At 39.9% G+C, this 19,310-nt stretch overlaps 2 protein-coding genes across 2 annotated transcripts in view; one reads left to right on the top strand and one right to left on the bottom strand.

Annotated features, from left to right (window-relative positions):
* Positions 1-1,204, top strand: part of oca2 (oculocutaneous albinism II) — a 30,564-nt gene extending 29,360 nt beyond the window's left edge. Inside the window, 1 exon segment of the mRNA XM_068743481.1 lies at positions 1,117-1,204. Within this exon segment, the coding sequence (XP_068599582.1) occupies positions 1,117-1,204 (88 nt within the window).
* A 7,002-nt stretch (positions 1,205-8,206) lies between these two features.
* LOC137899079 (gamma-aminobutyric acid receptor subunit gamma-3) overlaps positions 8,207-19,310 on the bottom strand; it is a 31,652-nt gene continuing 20,548 nt past the window's right edge. Inside the window, exons 4-9 of the mRNA XM_068743089.1 lie at positions 18,811-19,031; positions 16,615-16,697; positions 15,285-15,422; positions 14,031-14,183; positions 10,968-11,167; positions 8,207-8,485 (exon numbers count right to left, since the gene is read on the bottom strand). Coding sequence (XP_068599190.1) covers positions 8,207-8,485; positions 10,968-11,167; positions 14,031-14,183; positions 15,285-15,422; positions 16,615-16,697; positions 18,811-19,031 — 1,074 coding nt within the window. The remainder of the gene's footprint in view (positions 8,486-10,967; positions 11,168-14,030; positions 14,184-15,284; positions 15,423-16,614; positions 16,698-18,810; positions 19,032-19,310) is intronic.

Consider the following 19,310-nt stretch of genomic DNA (forward strand, 5'->3'; position numbering starts at 1 on the left):
CCTGAGAACGTTTATATGTTTAACACAGCTGTGCCAGAAGTGGAGCATTGCTGCTGCGCTAGGCAGATTATTCTCTTTGCAACCTGGACAGTTTTGCCAGTTGGATCGTGTGGGTTCCTCCCACCATCAAAAGTCTAGAGGTGACGGTGTGACTCTAAATTACGTGTAGGTGGCCGTGTGATGGACAACTTGTTACAGATCTATCAACCTCTGTTCCTTTGAAGTATGCCATTCATAGGTTTAAAGTTATTTTCAGGTTTATTTGTTCCAGACATGCAGTATATTTTGGAGACGATAGTCGACCTGCAACGTCACACTCAAAGGTGACATCTGCCCTCAATGATAGGGGTTCCTTTAATAATTCAGTAGTGGTACTTACACTTTCAAATGCCTCTCCAGTTTAAAAGGAATCGATAAACTATTTTTTATCTCTCAAATCTAATCTGTGTCAGAGACACAGATCTGGGCAAACAGATCTGTGGCCCTTTAAGCAGCCATGTGTCCATATAGGACATGGCAGACGTCCAACTGAACATATGCAGCTCTGCGGTATCTGAGGACACATTGTAGATTTATGATAGTGGAGAGCAGCTTGACCTGGAGTCTTCATCATCTTCGTATCGGCGCTTTTGTTCTTTTTGATCTACAGTTCTGTTGTTGTCCTGCAAGCCTTTAAAAATGCGCCACAATATCACAGATTGACAAACTTTGACAAAATCTGTTTGGACACACTTTGGCCCACACGGCTGGATATGTGCTCTTGAAATGTTTTGGGAATCTTTCTATATGCATGTGATTTCATCATCACTTAGATTCAATGGAATTGTTTCACATCAGTAGATAGTGAGCAGGAATGCAAAGCTTCACCTTCAGGGTGAAGAATCCTTCAGCGAATCAGGTCAGTGCTGTGCAGCTTTGATCTTCGGGTGCAGTGGGCTGATTGGACAGACATTTTCCTCACGGGGCCCTGCAAGGGGTCAAGGATTAATATAATGGAAAAGTCTCCATTATAAGTAAATTAGTCCACCTATTTCACTAGATTTAACCAAACATATTTTTTTAGATTCTATTTACTCAGTATGAAATGTAAGCTATGGATTTATTTTCTTCTTACAGGCTAGGATTCCCCATGATGATCATGACATGCACGGTCAGTATGTGCTACCTGCTCGCCACCCACGTCGGACTGGGATGGAACATGTAATCCATTCCTGCACAGAGCCAAAGAGACTTAAAGCATTCATACTGTAATGTGGCGTGTAAACTGATTGACCAGTCAGATTGCAGCCACGAAAGGAAGCACAGCAGACATATTCTGGAAAATGACTTTAAAGTGGAGATCAGCATGGATGAGAATTACAGGAGCTTTGACCAAAACCATCTGACAAAATGAGAATGGCCATGCAGTCATTCTCGGTGCTCTGTCTTTTGACTTTTAACAGCACTGTCAAAAACTTGAATATTTTTGTCCACACATGTTCGTTCTTATTGTTTACTTCATAGATGTATCTCTGACATGCTTTTGAAGACATGAGGGGTGCTGAATACTTTGTTTTGAATAATCTCACTCTGAGTTTATCAAATGTGTCTTGACATTTTAGAGGAACCACAGAATCCATTGAAAGGGATTTTTTTAGAGATGTTTTTGTTAACTGCCCAAAATCTCAACCTCACGATTAAGTCTCACAAAAACAGAAACAAACACAACAGCTTTTAAATTGAAAAATGGCAAAAAAACCAATCTAAATACTGAATACCATCCATTGTACTGTGTATATTAGGATCCCCCGTGGACTTTACCAGGTTTAAAATAGAAAATAATGTAAAAAGTCCATCATAGAATGGACAAAGTCTTCCTCACCCACATTTTATTGCACAGATTGACATCTTGAACATCATTTAATTGTTTGGGCAGACAGGGTGGAAAATAAAGGTTATAATGTTTCTTGTTCCAGTTTGGCTCATGTTGATTTCTTTGTTAAAACGTGGATCTTAAGCTTATTAATGTAAACCATTGGTTTATAGATCAATAATTTTAATAATTATCTTTAACGATAGTGGTAATATTTTCTTTTGTTCACAAAAAACATCTAAAAAATACTATTTTTGTCTGAACAAAAGACAAATTTACCACTATCATTGGTTTATAGGTACTTGTTAGTCAACATTAGAATTCTTTTTGGTAATATGTCGGCTCACATTTTCTCAGGTTTCAGTACCTCTTTCCGATATCCTTATGTATTTTGTGTGGCTATAATCTACACATTTTTGTAGCATAGCAATGCATTAAGTGACACTGGAAAAGCAGCTGTTATAGATAGACCTACGGAGAGCGATTTCTTGAATATGCAACATCCCACAAGCTTACTGTACTTTATAGTGGGTTTCAATTTCCTGTCTGGCTCTCGGGGATTTTGGGTTAAGTACATTTTTTTTATTTACTTTTTTACTTTTTGTATTCTTCATCAAGAATATAAAAATAATCGAACGGTTTTCACATATAGTATATTGGGGAGCACCTAGGTCCTAGCTGGATTAGGCTGTTGGGGACCTGGGCCTCTTCTCTAACCTCTGGGCTACCTACACTCCAAGTCACCACCTGCTAATGTAATGTGGCTCTTGGAGAAAATGAGTTTGACACCCCTGGCATAAACCCTAGGACGAGAAGGACCGATTGAAGAGCTGAAAACAGGTGAAGAAGAAGAACTTAACACAGACTGAAACACATAAAGGTAAGACTACAAAATAAAGCAGGAAGTGAAGAGCCCTTTATGTTGGGGTTCTGGTTTTTTTCCTTGGGTTGACTTTCATTCGTTTTCCTCTCTCCCTCTCTCGACAGCGGGCGTGGCAGAGAACGGAGCGGCAGATGAGACACACCTGTGATCAATTATCCAATTGCCCAACTGCTTATAGTCCCTCAGTCACCAGCCTTCTGAGGGAAGAGAAATGTCTTCTGTTGCCCCAGAGCTGAACTTCAGACAGACACACATGAAAAGCAGATCTTTTTCAAAGATGTTTTTGTCATGTTTTATATGCACAAGTGTTGGGAATCTGTATAGTGTATTACTGTTATTGTGATTATTGGTAGTAGTGATGTTTTGTTGTGGGTTGCGGTGTGACTCAGGGAGGGTGTCCTCTATGCACCAGGCACCATGGGTTAATTAGAACATAACATCTTGTCCTCGATCACAACCGAGGGCTTCAGTTGCTTAAAATTGCCCCGATCCTGCAGCAAGCGGCAGTGCTACCTTACTATTTCCTGGCTTCCTATTTATTTACACACACACACAAAAATCTCTGCTTTGGTGCCGCAAATATTTTGTATGACATTCATCTTGAATTTATCAATCGGAACAATTCCTCTTAATGGCATTCTTCTCCAGACATCAACTGACAGATAGCCGCTGTTAAAAACATTGCGCCACAGTGGCCATCCATCATGAGCCTGGCAGGTTCACTTGAATGAATCGCCTAGCCTGTAGGCTAACTTTAACTCCATCCAGCCTGCGGAACGGAAAGATGAAGGTTTTATTTTATTCAGTTTATGTAGAGTTTGAAATTGATATTAGAATGAGGTTCCCTCACTTATAAACTTTAAATGAAACGTTTGCATATAAATATCAACTGCACAGCGCTCACTTTGTGCACGGACACACGAATATGAAAAGACTGCAGCAGTCATAAAAGAGAAAGTAAAAAGGTGATCAGAGAGGAAGAACAAACCCTGTCTACTGTGACCAGGAAAAGACTAGCTTTTGTTTTTCTACTGGTAAGACATTTCTAAAATTCAAACTCTCCATGATATATCTGACTGACTACGTCAAGCGTGAAGTAGACTCGGGCAAATACTGCGGCATGGTCATGCTGGACCTCCAGAAGGCCTTTGACACCGTTACCCATTCAATCCTATTGAATAAACTAGTGACTAATTCAGTGACCTAAAATGGCAAACTGACATTTATTTAACAGTTTTCAAAAGGGATATCCAAATGAGTTACTGTTAGTTTAACAAAAGCGTATCCACTTTAAGACTATGTAACATTTAATGGGAAGCCAGTTTGAAAACGATTTATCTCACAGGGTAAATGATGTTTCAACATTTTGCTTGGTGAAGCCTGGAAGCCATTTTATCTTTTTCTTGCAGGTTGTTAACATTTATGAGTAGAATAGCCCAAGGTGCCAATATTTCTCAATTTTGATTTTCAGGTTTTTCAGAGTTTAGACAGCCTATCCTGGGAGTCAGACCATTAAGCCCTCCTAAAACAGATATTTATTCCATATTTTCTAGTCCTTGTTCGCAATGCACGGTTCAAATACACAATCAGTGATAGAAATGGATTGTAGATGCTGGAGCTGACAGAGCAAAATCAGGAGGAATCATTTTAATAAAACCCCCAATACAACATGAGAGAGAATGAACTCAAACAGAAACACATCTGGTGTATGATTATAAAAATATTCACTGAACGTAGTCAATTGTTTTTTTTAGTTTATTGTACTTCAAGTCACTATTACCAAGTTCACTGTTTAAGTGAGACAATTTCAGAGCCACAATAACAAACAACTTCCTTTGCAAGGGATTTACAGAGCACATTACTGACTGACAGATATGCTTCTAATCTAAATATCTGTCCCTCCAATGCGCCATCTACATAATCCTACTGATCCCAATGGGGTGCTGGAAGGAGTAGGAGCATGTCACTAAATGATCTCGCAGGGTTGTGGTGTCTGAGTTGAGATTAAGTACAGTCCGGGCTGATGAGGGATGTGTTGCAGGTGGTGACAGGATCACAGGTGACAGGAATTAGCTGATGGCATGGCGAATCTGAGGAGGCGGGGAAGTAGGTGTGGAAAGGGCACAGGTTGTGACACCCAGAGCTAATTCATTAATTCAGCCTGGAACCACACATTGGCCTGGGAACAAATCTGGCCTGGGATCAAATCCCAGCTGCGGTTTACCCTCTCTGCTGTCGCACAGTGTGGAAAGATAACAGTGAACAATGTGGCGTATCCAGCTGGAAACACATGATGCAGAATCAACAGCAAATAAGACATGGAGTGTGGCAATTAGGGCTTCAAATGGCATGTAGGGAAAGATTGTGGAGATTCCATAGCATCATCTTAAAGGCACAGTGAAATTGTTTTGTCCAAATTGGTCATCGTGCTTATTAAAGAATAAATGGGATGCATGAATGTCCTATGTAGACCCCATCAAAGTACCACCTGTACAACTTCAGTATACAGTATAATTGAATGAAATCTAATAATAGTGATGATAGTGAACTTCCAAAGTCATCCCACAGCCATGCTCACAATAACTCCTAACATATATCTGAGGCTTAGAACTGTCCCGTTTCTGTTGTAGATGTGCTTTAGTGATATGAATACAAAGAGGCAACAGTCGGGTCTCTACTGTAAGGTTCTACTGGCAGAATGCAAAAGTAGAAACGATGCATGAGCTAATTTTAAGTAAAGCACCACTCTGAATACTTTATTGCTATATTGCATTACCCCTCAGATCTGGGAAACATCTGGGCTCCATTGGCACGAATCAACTGCAAAACAAGCAGTCATAATAAATCTGATGCAGAACAATAGGTCACATTGTGGACAGCAAAATGTAAAAAAAAAGAAAGAAAAAGGCAGGTAAAAGCTTGTTATTGCTCTCACTATTGTTAAATATGATTACTCTCGTGAATGACTGCATCGCCAATGAAAGGAGCCGAAGAGGAACAGGCTTGGCTGCTTTGTGTTGAGATGGGAGGAACAGGTGCACTAACATATGCGGCTTCATCCAGTTTCATTCAGGGCTTCACTTATCTGCAGGCACAGCAGACGACACTTTACACCAGCGCTGGCTGAGTTTGCTTCTCCCGTCAGGAATAATGAGTTTCACAATGTATACGCAGCATCAAACCTGTCAAACACTAAATACCACACAATTCAAAACAGCCAGAGTTTTGTGTATTATATTTGTCCCCCCCGCCCCCCAACATACTATTCTGTATGCACAGTACCAAAACATTTTCTTGTAATCAACTGTTGCCATTGGTCAAACATGACAGGGCACATATGTGACATTTGGCACAAACAAGAAAATAATAATAAAAGAGAAGTAGTAAAATAAAAAATGGCTATAAGCTATACACCGCCCATGGAAAAGAAGTAGCTTTCACTGAAGTGTTCTTCGCCATGCCGAGGTTTATTATCAGAGGTAAATATGTTTCTGGTGTTCATCTCAGCTGTGGCTGGGCTACACTAAGGCAATTTAATTGTTGTAAAAGCAACATCTAGACAGGAAAAATCTAATTATGATACAAACAGCCCATATCTAAAATATAATTCTTTTTTCTAGATGCATAACAACTTCATCAGGATAGTGATTTATTGTATGTTGCGTGTAATCCTTATGCGTAGTAACATCAGATCTACATTAAATGTACAAATGACACTAATTGTATAACATTTGAGTTTTGTTATCTGCAACTTTGCTAGGAAAAAACCAAAAACAATACAAATCTTTTTTTTTTTTTTTTTTTACATTTACTTTACCCAGAGTGTGTTAGGGACTGCAGTGTAATGACAATGCATGGAATACTGTCTGTGCAAAATATAGTACTTGAAGTGCATATACCACCTTTGTGTAATGTAAAATGTGTTATTCTTACAACCACCAAAAAGTCCACAGTAGTGCTGATGCAGAAAGAAACAGACAAATACAGTATATCAACCGCCACCAATGTAGAAGCCCAATAAAATTATAATTTCCTTTGAAGGAATACTTAGGACAGCTTTGCAAATATGTTTAATCACTTTTTACTATGAATAAAATAATAAAATGAGAAAAGTGTCATACCTGCTTATTGTATATGGAGCTGAATCCATTTGCCAGATAGCAAATATTAGCATTAAAGACTGGAAACTGCTTTCATGGCTCTGTTCAAAGTTGAAAATAAACCGGTCTCTGTAATACTGTGTGTACTGTCAGGACGCTGACAAAAAAAACACATCAAACTACATGTTGAACCTTTCAAGTGAAAACAATAATAAAGGCAAAAATAATAATCATTGACAGCCAATCTTCTTGCCGCTGTCTTTTTTTTTATATGACTCCTTATTTATGCTTGCACTCCCTCCACATCCACCTCCCCATCACCACCCATCCTTTATTAGCTTCAGCAGCATCATCAGCCGCCACCACCACCACTCCTCTTCTTCCTGCTACTACTACTGTTGCAGCTGCTATTAAAACTACCATTGCACATTTAACTGACACACACAGAGCATGTAGCCTTTGAACCTAAATTATATCGCTATTATTACCTCCTCAATCACAATCTTAATTAAACCATCAAGCACATTAAAAGATTATTGAAAAAATGTCTAGTTGAAATATTATATTTTCTTTCTACTTGTAAGCAAATACTATTTGCTCTGTCCAGAATCAGGCCAGCTGTTTAGCTGCTTCCAGTCTTATTGCTAAGCTAAGCCATCTGGCTGCTAACCGTAGCTGCATATTTAGTGATACGTTTTCTCATGTTTGCATTGGCAAAGCATCAAATCACTGCATCTCTTTAATAGTACTGGAACAGTGGAAAGATGCATAAACATCGCTGTGGTCACATTGTCACAAAATATGCTCGTGAAGCAGAAATTATTATTCTTTCTGTTGCGAGGTTAGTTCAACTCTTCCCTCTCTTTATATTACCCATATAGGGTGCAGGTCGTACACGCAGGAACGAGTCAAACCTAATGACCGAGTCAGAGTGACGAAATATATGAACATATAAGTACAGCCAAAATCAGTCAAAGCCAGGCTATTCTATTTATTTTTTTTATAAATCATTTATTCCCTGATTATTGTAGCAGACAGGATCTACCCCTCCAGAGGAAGGCATCGTGAACGGTTTGAATGTCCTTGGGTTTTCATCAGCCGGATAACGTGCCAGAACAATCCCTACAACACAAGGCAACCTCTGGACGGCACATTTCCGTCTCTGTGTCCTCTGTGCCTCTGTCCTTCCTCTGTGTGCAGCAGTATTGTGTTGTCTTCTCAAACCTGAAGTCACACAGGCAGAGCTGTCTGCAGACAAGCCCCGCCCTCTCGGGTTCATCTCCAGGTAAAGAGTTTATTTTGGTGTTACCACATTACTACTTATAACTGTGCAGTCTTTTCTATTGTGACCAAGCAGACTCCCGCAGTGCGTTAAAGGTAGAGATATCCCACCCAGTAGATGATGTTAAACAGAAAAAAGGAAGTGGGGAAAAGGACACGAGAGTACGAGTCCAGCTCGAGCAGATCTATATGGACGCGACCTTTTCTCCATGCACCTCCTTTACACTCCTCAAAGCAGCAGAAGAAGCTCTGGCAGTCCTTCCCGTCCAGGCACTCGTAGACACAGGCATCCTCAAAGTCCTGCCAGTACATGGAGTTGTTTAAAGCGATGACACTGTGAGGAGGTCCCACATCCAGGACAGAGTAGTTCTGAGAGGAAGAGGAGGCAGTTTTCATCAGCAGGTTTTCCAGTTTGTTCGAAAGACATCTTAGGCATCCTGTCCCATGAATAGTCATTTGTTTTTACTGTTGATGTTAACATTGCGTGATCGCCCTAGTGCAGGGGTGTCAAACTAATTTTCTCCAAGGGCCACATTAGCATTATGTTTGCCCTCCAAAGGCCAAATGTAAACCGTAACACAGTAAAAATGTATCTAAATGTACATGCTGTTAAATAACTATTACTTTTTTTATCTAACACTTTAGCCGCCACAGTAAAAATGTATCTAAATGTACATGCTGTTAAATAACTATTACTTTTTTTATTTAACACTTTAGCCGCCACAGTAAAAATGTATCTAAATGTACATGCTGTTAAATAACTATTACTTTTTTTATTTAACACTTTAGCCGCCACAGTAATTACAATAAAATATTCCGTTTTGATATCACTTTTTGAAAAGGTTGTAACTTAAACATTTTTAGAGATAAAGCCATACTGTAAATGAGAAAAATCATAAGTATGAACCAAAGTTTGTGATGGGAATAAATTAACACATTTAAAAATGTGGAAAAGTTCCATTCAAATGCAATCATGATGCAGGAACAAAGATAATCGATACAAAATCAAAGCAAAACCAAAAAACCACCACCTTGTCTTGTCATGGACATGCGCAAACCAAAAAAACCGAAGTGGGCAAGATAAAGAACATTCCCCGAGTCAATGCCGTGGAAAAGATGTCCTCTTTCAGAATCAGCACTGGACAGCTACATATACTGCTGACTGCCTATGGAGCTGTCCAGTGCTGATCCTGAGCGCCATATGTAGCCGGCTACATATGGAACTGTCCAGTGCTGAAGTTCACCTTTAGGATCAGCACAAAAAATAACTTGGAGAGCCACATTTGGCCCCCGGGCCTTGAGTTTGACACATGTGCCTTAGTGTGTCAGGTAGTGGCTTTTCCTTAGATGTCATTATTGGGAATATTTTCTCAGCCTTCAAGACATTTTCCTGGAGCCACAGAAGCTGACATGTTTTTAAATTACTCCTCATTACAGATAAAGACATAAAGTTATCGAGTAGGAATGAGAGAAATCATATGAAACTTTAAAGATGTTTTTATATTTTATTGTACCATATTTACTAGACATTGCATATGCTTTGCTTTGCTTTTACATAACGCCTCTAGGACCGAAGGGCTTACTCAGGAATAGTCGTGGACCAAAAGAGAAAATGTAAAGATTTGGTTGACAATGTTATGATGAAGATGAAGAGGATGAAGGAGAATGAAGTCAGGCATTGGTTTTATGATAATTAGACATGATCATGTCATGATTTTAAGGCATACACAAAATGCCTATTTATTAATTGAGGCAGGCAGATTGAGCCAGACCATAGCAAATATGACACTACCTTGCAATGATGCGTTGTGTAGTATCACAGATACACAGGCTATGCTTTTATTTTATATTCTTAAAACTTTTAGTGCTATTAAAATTAAAATAAGGTAATCCGGAGCATTAAGTTGACCCTTATATCCACCGAGGCTTGAGCCTCCATCTCACAAATGTTCAGGTCGCTGCTGCACACAAAGGTGACGGAGAGAAGAGCATCAGCGTTCACAACAGAACCTGAGGCGACACACTGCGCTCCCTTCATTCAGTCGATGATGGTCTGGAAAGAGTCTATCGGCCTTGAAAGCTTATTCAGACTGATGAAGTGTCACTTAAAATAGTAACAATCTTATCAGAGCTGAAGGGCAGCGTCACATCTTCCCGACCCTGGAAGATTTTCCTACTTCAGCCGAGGGATAAGAAAAACAACACTCTATCAGAGGAAATGGAGTGACATGAATCTAGTACATAAGGACATAACTTTAACTGACATCTTCTTTTTTTCCCTTTGTGCATCGCTTAGAAGGTTATTTTAGGAAATAATGCTACCCAAATGTTAAAGAAGATGAATATGGCAGCGAACATCTATTTGCTACCCAGAACAGGAAATGATGTTCATTCACGTGTTTAATCATTTTATTGCGAAAGAATGTTTCTGGAAAAAAGAATTCAAGCACTGAATTGTCCTTTCATTAAGAAAAGGCTGACTCATAACTGATCTAATTTGATAGTTTAGTTTTTGTTTTCACTGTTTTCTCTATTTAACAGATTCTCGTGAAATTGAATGGGTGTGTTGGGAACGTGGCAGAGAAGAACACATTTAATTCTGAAGCGGTTCTGGTGTATGGGGCAGTTTAAATGATGGATTACCATGTCCCTGGTTGAAAGGATGGGGACGTGCCAAAAGGAACGTTTGTTTTGTATTCCATCATTGTTACATGGCAGGTTTCTGCGCTTGTCCATAGCCAAGCACTTATCATAGGGACTGTTTTCTCTTGCGCTGCATTGTGGGATCAATAAGGTTCATCTTACCCGATGAAATTGTACAGTTTTAGCAGAAATAAACAGGCCAACTCACCGATCGTCTGGGTTCCATGTAGCTGGGTCGTCGAGTGCTGCGTGAGTAATAATTTAACATTGCGTACTCCATCAGAGCAGCGAAGACAAACAGGAAGCAGACGGTCACAAAAAGGTCCATGGCTGTGATATAGGACACTCTGGGTAGTGACGTCCTGGCCATGCTGCTGAGGGTCGTCATCGTCAGCACGGTGGTTATACCTGCAGGGTACAAGGGAAACTTCAGTTCAGGCTCTGCTCAAGTCACTCTGAATTGGATCTATGTCAATAATCCCTAACAAGACACAGTGAGAACTAAGAGAGATGATGTAGCTCCGATCTGTGAACCTTGGGATCATTGGTCCAAGTGTCTGCACTCCTATAACTGACCACTAATAATCCATCCATTATACATTAAGATCTAATATACCGAGTCATTATAATGAAGGGGACCTTACTCTTTCTATTAAAAAGATGGATGGCAACTCTGATTGAAGTCTGACTGCTGAAGCCGCATGTTAACAAGATAGATAAGTTCCATCCGAAGAAGAGGAAGAACAAGGGGAGGAAGGTGGAGGAGAAGGAGGGGGAAGGGGAAGAGAAGCAGGAGAAGAATATAAGTACTATAATAAAATATAACTAGAAATTATCTCATATTTTGGTCTGATAGCATGAAGAAGATCTGAAAAGTTCCAAAAACATCTTGCGTTTGTGTTTGCGTTTTTATTGTGTCTCACAGGAAAAGGCAACAGAGCAGGTTTTGCTCTGCACCAGAAAACCTGACTTTGATAAACTAGCTGTTCACAGTTATTGGTCAGATGTTTCATGTTGACCGGAGAACAGTTTTTAACAACTAATAACGTTTTCCTGAGTCAGAGAAACTCATCGAAGCAAAACAGGAAAGCTGTATGTGGTGAAATGAAATGAATTACCGGTAGCTGAAAGACGCTAAACGCTTCCATGGAGAAGAAGAAGAGTAGACTGATCACCTTCATCGAGAATATTATTTTTTTTCATGTATTTATAGGACTGGGAGATGGATTGCACAACAACAACAACTATAGAACAAACTTCCGTGCAACTTGGTGGGAGGATGGGAGAATATATTTCACTCTTAACATTGAGAGATTGAGGCATTTTTCAGCATTTTCTTCAGCTGTTATCCTTGTTCTCCAACAGCTCACCACTAAGCAACGATTGTTTTCACACACAGTCATTTTATCTATTTTTTTGCGATTAAGATTTCCTGGATTTGCTTGTGAAATCATCTCTGTCTGTGGTGATGTTATCTTTATTTTGACAATGTCACGTATCTCATATGGTGTCATTTTCATTCTGACAAGCAGAAGTAGTATCCCTATATGATTTAATTCCTTCCTGCCTGCCATCTCCTCTCCCTATTAAAAAAAACCCCCGATGAAACATCTGTTGCTGTATCACTGAGGTTGCCATGGTAACAGGCTGGACCCATCAATTCCTGGCTGATATCTCACACTTTTCTCAGTAAGGTTACATGCTCCTGCCTTCTGCCCATGCTGTGACAGAGTTGCACTAAATAGCAGAAAGAACAGCAGGTTTAAAGAGAGGAAACTGTAGAGCTCTTATCTCCCTGGTGAAGCTGAAGTTAGTATTGTAACTACCTATTACTGAGGCTCAACCAGGACCTAACCCAAGTCACATGACTCGGACAAGTTCAAAAGCATCTTGCCTTGTGCCTTCATGTTTATTTGAGCTAAATTGAATTTGAATCTGTTTAAACCCAAATAATAAAAAGGATCATTGTAAAAAGCATAGAAGAAATCAGTGAATTTTCATAATCAACAAACTGAATATTTGAAAATATGATTTGGTGTTTACGGGTTGCGTTTTGTGCATAAGTTTTACACACACAGAGACTACATGACGCTTTTAGGTACACGCTGTACCCACCAATAAACTCAAGGTCTATTTTCCTCATGAACAAACCACCTAAAAAAAGGAAAGAATTTGCAGCATGCAAAACCTGTAGAACAACTAACAACTTTGTTTGGAAAAAGTTGAGCTGAAAATGGAAATTAGACGCTCCGTTGTTGAAGTTGCATTACATTTGATGAAAAATGCCTCATCAGTTGATTGAGTACAAACGCATGATCATGGCTCGGAGGTGGAGCATCAAAAGGTTCGAGGCCCCGCCCCGCCCCGCCCTGGCAGTCTACATGTCCATGTCCTTGGGAAAGACTGATTTGCTTCCAGCGTCTGTTTCATTGGTTTGTGGTTGATTGTGTGAAGGGTTAGTAATGAGCAGGAACTCTCACTGTAGCTCTGCACCCCCCCCCCCCCCCCCCCATTCTACAATAAGACTATTCAATCTATGTCTTTGGATAATGAATCGGCCAGGAAACTGATTTGGTGTGAATTCACACATGGGTGGATTGAGGAATTTTGTTTTGCCTTTTGCTATTTATTGTAAGATCATGCTTTTTTTTTTTACATTTCCCTAATTACAGAAAATCTAATAAACCAATTCACTAAGCTCTGTGGGGGGCCTGGAACAGATCACGCAAGCACTCTTTAGATTTGGCTGTGGGTAGAGGGGCACATCCAGAATGACACATTCACTGAGAAGTGAATGCAACAACAGGTGAAATCCACGCATTTGCTTCCTTGTATTTTACATCTGTCTAAAGTTTAACATCTTCTTGACTGTTTGCCCCAGCGGAACCACCCAAGCAGGAGAACAATGAACTACGTTAAAGCAGAGAAAAATGGTTGTAGTCATTTACCTTCGCCAAATGTTCCGCAGGACTGGACAACAACTAATAGAGAGCATGTGCAAAAGAGGGAAAAAAAAGCATACCAAAACAGAAAAAGCAGATGGAGAGACTCAAGTTAGGTGACAAACATACATGCATGCAGTATAGATGACAGCACGTAAAGACGGAGCAAGACGGAGTCAAGGCAAAAACAAGGTTCAAGTGTCCAAACAGAGCAGACCCTCGAGGTGATGTCTAATTTCCACTTATTGCTGCTACTTTTTAAAGCAACGTTTCAGACATAAACAGCGTGTGCTGGTGTGAGTTGCTGCGCTGCAGTGAGATCGCACTACCTAAGGCTGTTCTGGCCGGAGTAGCGTCTTTTTTGATCCAGAAGGACACCCAGGAGAGGACCACAGTGAGGATGCAGGGGATGTAAGTCTGGATGGTGAAGTAGCCCATTCTTCTGCTTAGGTCAAAGTACACTGTCATCACCACATAATCACCTGTATGAGAAAGACAACACTCTAATGCAACATGCCTGATCAGTACCCAGAAGAACAAATACAAGAATCAAATATTCAGGATCTTCCATCATGTGAGTATTGCATCCAAGAAGGAAAGATACAAGTTTGAGTTTAGGTTGTATCATCAAAAATCTTGTTTGCTTAATTGAGAATTTAAAAAAATTAAAACAAGTGAAAAATTTAAAATGATGAAATTTCCTCAAATGTCAAAATGACCTTTTTTTGTGCTCCAGAATCCCTCATCTGAGACAAATTTTACTCACAGAAAGAGCCTAAGGTCCAAACTGTAACCATTGGAAACAGAACAAATAAATAAAAAAAAACAATCTTCCAGAAAAAGTCACCAGATCAGTATTTGGATATTGTGTGTAGAAGGTTTTGTGAAAACATGTTTTGTGTTTTTTGTTATGCGCCGGTAACAAAACGTGACGGAGGGATGGAACCCATTCAAAGATCACTGGTGTTCCTGATGGAGACAACAACTCACGAGTCCTCACAAGAAGCACCGGGAATCAGATAATAAATGACCCACAATCTACCAAAGAGGCCCATGAGAACTCATTGACCTGGAACATGACAACTTTTTATTCATTGAAAGAGGACATTTATTGGAAGCATGATGATGTAATGGGATTAAATAGAGCGTCAATGACAAGCAGAGAACTGTCTTTGAGACTTATACTTCATAATGGTGTAAAAAGGAAGATGTTACTTGACCGATTAAAGGACAGCCGGTAGTTTAATGGATTTGCACTTTTATCTTTGAATTGGCTGCCTTTAAAAGGAGCTTTTCATTTTTAATTCCCGCTGTTACATTACTGCAAACAGTTCCTGTATGGGGGGGGGGGGTTTGGTTACTGACTGACTGATCATCTGCTTTCTAGACTTCTTGGAAAAGCATTAGGCAATGTTCTCCTCAAATTGTATCTAATTACGCCTTAAATTAGTTATGACAAACAATTGCTTGTTGCCCTCACATGAAAATGTGAAAGATAATGAGGGAGAAATTATTCCTGGCACTTCTTCAAACCCAGTGTCTTGCGAAACTAAATATCCACTGTTGAGGGAAAACAAGCCTACCTGCTGTTGTCTCGATTATGCCCGTCGTGTTTCTCAGGCCCACGAAGTCAAACTGGTAGAGCCGCCAGGACTTTCGGTCAGACGCCTCCACAGAGTTCTTCCTCCACTTGTAAATCATCTCATCTCTCGGGTAGCCGTCTGCAATTACACATACTGTAATATATTTGTGCGTGACCCTTGGGGCTGCCTGGTGCATCGCAAATGATGGATGTCCCGCGCAGACGGACCCAGGGCAACTCAGAGCAACATTCGTCTCATGCTGGAGGCTGGCTAATGAAAAGACAAGTCTGGAACAAGCCTGGACGGAGGCTGAAGAAAAGTAGATTAAATGGAAGCTGCGGCTCGATGATGCATGGAATCCGTCTCGACGTGGGTCTGACCTTCACATGATGAGCAAGGATGGTGTCAGTTAATAATGGCTTAATGATTGCATTTATGTTTTAGCATAGTGCTAGCCTGGTAGCAAACAGACCGAATCATTTTAAGCACAAATGCTAAACAAAATGATGATGTTTCCTGACAGCAATTTGTGGTAAAAGAGTTTCAGTAAACAAAACTGTGAGGGAAGAGGTCACAAACTGCTAATATTTATTAAACAAGCTGGATGAAGGATTTCCAATAACACGTCCCACATTTGCTCATTTATTATTAATGATTTATTTTATATATTAATTATATTAATGATATATTAATGATCATCGGCCAGTGTTTGGGTTATGCTCAGGAAATAACTGCTTACACTCAAATAGAGAAAGTAAACCCCCGTGCGTGGTTACAGTGATGAGGCAACGTCGTGCGGGATATGTGCATAAAACGTTAGTAATGGGCTTAAACATCATATGATGCATTTATAAATGATAAATGTTTATAAAACTTCAGCTGCATTCTGTTCCACAGTCTTCGGAATGCCATAAACACAGGCAATGTCCGTTAAAGGAAATTTCCAATGATAAATGGAATATTCCAGAATATTATTTTGTCACAGAAAAGTTGATTAAATCTAACTTTGAGGACATTTGAACAAATATCAGGATGTAAGACCAGAAAAAGCTGGGCAAATGGATGGACTAGTCTAAATAAACAGCATTAAATAATGTCCTTCTAAAATCATCAGGACAGACCTCACTGTGTGGACACGTCAACATGTCTCTGACTGCTTGTCTGTCACAAGCAGCTGCGGGGCAGATGTGATGCCCCATGGAAATATATCACAAACAGCACAATCACCAGAATCTCCAAACCCAATCTGTAAACACAGACTTCAGAGAGAGGGACAGATGCGGCGGGTCCAGACTGTCTCTATGGAGAACTTGACTCAAGGTCAACTTACAGCTGGAGAAGATCAGCGGACAGGAGTGCTCGTCCATCGGAAAGTTGTGTAGCTGTAGCTGGCATTCTGCGTTTATCGTCAGCCTGAAATGGGACAACAGAAAACTTTAGATGTTGTTGTAACATCTGCAAAATTATTTGTGTATGTTATTTTTAACAGGCTGTTATTAGACAGCCTGTTTCTGTCTGTTGTTTTGTCAGTTTTGTTTTGCATCCACAGCTAACATAAGACTTTAGAATAAAATCCCTGTTTCTGTCTTCATCGTTGGCAGCTACCCAGATGTTGTAAAGCTGCACACACGCGCAGCTGCCTCCTGACGTTCAACAGGATGTAAGAGCGTTCCTGAAATTTGCTTTGGAAGAAATGAAGTCTCTATGAGAGGAAAAGCTGGATCAAAAACAGCAGATTGGCCTGCTTGAAAAAAGACGGTTGTAGGATGGCCACCAGCAGCAGCAACAAGCGAGAGAGCGAGAGAGAGAGAGAGAAAGCAAGAGAGAGAGAGATGTGAACGCAAAAAGTCTAAATCTAAAGCCTCAAAGCCCTTTTGTTACTTATACACTGTTTAATGTGAGCAAAAAGCAGGTGCAAAGTGTTTGCTTTTGATTATTCAGAGACGTGAAGGACTTCCTGCACTTTAACAACTTGTGTCACCAATGACATGAGTCAAATAAATTACAGAGAAGAAATAGGAAAAGATCACGCTGAACTCAGGACCGCTGGGACATTGCTTTCCCTTTTGAGGAAAGAAGTGATGAGACGTCATACTACTCTGCCTGGCAGACAAAAAGCTGTTATCAGCTTTGTGTGTTCACATCATTCACATGCATTTTTTTGTCCACCTTCGTTGTACATATTATATGTCTTTTTAATTTTAATTTATTGTTATTTTGCATCTGTGGAGTAATTTATTTTTAATTTATTGTAAAACTGCACTTGTACTGTAACACATGCTACTGTTTGACTGTACTTGTACTCTAACATTCTATCTAATAAATATATTCATATATTCAAGTGGTGCGTACGGCGTTTTCTGGACTAGAGCGCATGCCATGTTTCAGTCGGAAATCCACACAAGTCTTGATACACGAGGCTCCAGGTCTTTAGCGGGGATTAAAGAACAGAACCTTCTTGGTTCTACCCACGGTGACACAGACAGGTTGAGTAGCTTAATACCCACCCTTGTAGTATTTGAGTATTTCTGCTCTACAGCCCTGTTAGACGTGTTGCGGCCTCAGCTCCGGTAACACCACTGAAGACCAGAGGCTGAGCTCAGCTGCTGCTGCCCTTTATAACAAGAGATGTCTGTCACACTAAACACAGCTGAATGGATGTCTGTGCTATTTTCTTTAAATTAACTATAGCACTGAAATGTATTATTATGTTATTTATGTAAATAAATAGTACATAATGACAATTAGAAGCACACTTTGTGTTTGCAGCTGTCCAGGGGGGGCGGGCACGGGGGCCAGTGGTTTTCTGGGGATCACCTTTTTATTCTCAAAGGTTATAACACACACAGTGTCGAGTGACCAGCTGAGAGTCATTCTACCAATACACCCCGGTGCTTTAAACACATACAGCCCTAATTTGCAGATTCTTTAATGACTCCTGTAAACATGATGATAAATGAACTAAGATATCACAACAGTTGAAATCTTAATGCAAAAAAACCCCAAAACAATATAAAATACTAATTTGTACATTGTACTCTGATGGTAATTTTGTTTGAATACATAATACTGTCTGATAATGTGTAATGCATATTGATACCATCAACCAAAAGTCAAAGTGTAGCTGATCAATAAATTCAACACAATTAGTAAATGATCTGTTATCAGTTGTAAAACACACTGTGCATCTTCCAAGAGACACATAAGGCAGGGAAAAAAATCCTTGTAATGTAATTCTGGAATGATCTTTGAGCCTCCTTTGAGCATGGAATTGGGACAATATCATTGATGGGCCAGAGGCATTGATATTGTAAAATGTAATCTGCTTACTGGAGCCAAGCCAGTGCACAATTAATACTCAATGACATTTCATTGTCTTCCGCAAAGTTTGCAGTCCTGAATATTGAATATCGATACTACTGCATTAAAGAGTATCTAGATGGGCTTTGTATGGAACCGAACTAGTTCATAGAACTGATGTCTCTATTTAGTCCTCTGTATACTCTGCAGTGGGTGCCGTGTTTACCTTAAGGTGTAAAGAATCTTCCCATCATTCCATATTCTGAGCAGCTGATTGGGCATCGTGATCCAGTGGGAGTCGGCAGTCTTGGAGTTTCTGAAGATGGTATCCGGTAGCCATATAAGTCCAACCATATTGCTGTTAAGAGTCAGTTTTTTCATTGTGCTGTTGTATCTGAGACGGCTGTCGGTCCACGTCTGGGCAAACATGATGTCGATTTGGTATTCCTAAAAGACGAGATCAAGGCATTTGATTCCAGTTCACATAAAAACATTAAAACCTAATAAATGCTGCTCTTTTTCTTAGAGAAGAAAAAGAAACAGCGTCACCGCCAACCTGAGAATATTAATTTCCTTTGTGAATGACATTAAATAAGATTTCACATTTAAGCAGCACATCTGTATGCCATCGAGCGTTTGTCCTTTTGCCACTTACTCACCTGCTACCACCTTAACCACAGTTAAATAAACAAACTCACAATACACAATCCGAAGTGAAATTCTGTC

This window comes from Brachionichthys hirsutus, chromosome 9, assembly GCF_040956055.1.
Source record: "Brachionichthys hirsutus isolate HB-005 chromosome 9, CSIRO-AGI_Bhir_v1, whole genome shotgun sequence".
Classification (NCBI taxonomy): domain Eukaryota; kingdom Metazoa; phylum Chordata; class Actinopteri; order Lophiiformes; family Brachionichthyidae; genus Brachionichthys; species Brachionichthys hirsutus.